Source organism: Nestor notabilis, unplaced genomic scaffold, assembly GCF_000696875.1.
Source record: "Nestor notabilis isolate BGI_N333 unplaced genomic scaffold, ASM69687v1 scaffold17338, whole genome shotgun sequence".
Lineage (NCBI taxonomy): Eukaryota > Metazoa > Chordata > Aves > Psittaciformes > Psittacidae > Nestor > Nestor notabilis.
This window is the reverse complement of record NW_009941659.1, coordinates 3957-5031: the sequence shown is the minus strand read 5'-3', so window position 1 is coordinate 5031 and position 1075 is coordinate 3957. Positions and strand designations below refer to the sequence as shown.

At 61.4% G+C, this 1075-nt stretch overlaps 1 protein-coding gene across 1 annotated transcript in view; it reads right to left on the bottom strand.

The window, feature by feature from the left end:
- Nucleotides 1-1075, bottom strand: part of LOC104410755 (ras GTPase-activating-like protein IQGAP3) — a gene marked incomplete at both ends in the record, with an annotated part of 5097 nt that overhangs the window by 308 nt on the left and 3714 nt on the right. Inside the window, 4 exons of the mRNA XM_010021009.1 lie at nt 4-83; nt 167-257; nt 659-822; nt 947-1071. Of these exons, the coding sequence (XP_010019311.1) occupies nt 4-83; nt 167-257; nt 659-822; nt 947-1071 (460 nt within the window). The remainder of the gene's footprint in view (nt 1-3; nt 84-166; nt 258-658; nt 823-946; nt 1072-1075) is intronic.

Here is a 1075-nt window from a genome sequence, read left to right as displayed (position 1 = left end):
GGCGGGGTTGAGCAGCACCCGCAGGGTCTGGGTCACCTTCCCCTCCTTGATGGCCTGGTTGATGGCAGTGATGCCCAGAGCCACTGCAGGGACAGAGGGGGCCCTTGTGAGACTCTCCTTGCCTCCCCCCTGGCTGCAGGGGCACGACACTGGGGAGAGCACTCACTCCTCCTGGCTGCCTCAGTGTCCTCGTTGGCCTTGCAGACCCCTTCCTGGATCTCTTCCCACCAGAGCACAGCTCCCTCATCCCCTGTGGCCTGTGAGACAGTGAGGGCATCACAGACAGGTTTGGGTTGAAGGCACCATAAAGCTCATCCAGCTCCAACCGTGGGCACCCCGTGCCAGCACCTCAGCACCCTCACAGGTAACAACTTCTGCCTCTGATCCCACCTCAATCTCCTCTCTGGCAGGTTCAAGCCATTCCCCTTGTCCTGTCCCTCCATCCCTTGTCCAAAGCCCCTCTCCAGGTTTCCTGGAGCCCCTTTAGGCCCTGGAGCTGCTCTAAGGTGTCCCCTTCAGAAGCCTTCTCTCCTCCAGCTGACCCAGCCCAGCTCTCTCATCATCAGGAAGATGGGCTCTAGTGAGCCCTGGTCTGCACATCACCACCCCTCAAGCACCTTCTGCTCTCCCCACATTGGCCAAGGGGATTCCACCCAACCTGGGCTTTCATCCTCCGTGCCCGGGCCAGGACATGGTGGTAGCGCTGGGCAGTGGGGAGGGCGACGTGGGGCAGGGCAGCCGCCTGCAGCAGCAGCGCCGACAGCGTCTTCTCGGGGTCCTCCTGCAGCAGCGCCTCATTGATGAGCCTCACAGCCACGATTCCTGCACGGGAGGGATGGGGTGCAGGGATCAGCTCCCACCCAGCAGCGCGAGACTCTCTGCTGTCTCCTTAGGGCTGGGCTCCCCATGCAAACCCCCTGCTTGACCCAACGCGGGCAGCACTCACGGTCGTTTTCATCTTGCACTGAGGAATTGGTGGCATTCACGCTGTCCTGGATGTCGTTCCAGCTCAAGAACTCTCCTCCTGCGGCCCGACATTGACCTTTGAGCTGCAGTAAGTCCTCAAAATACCTGC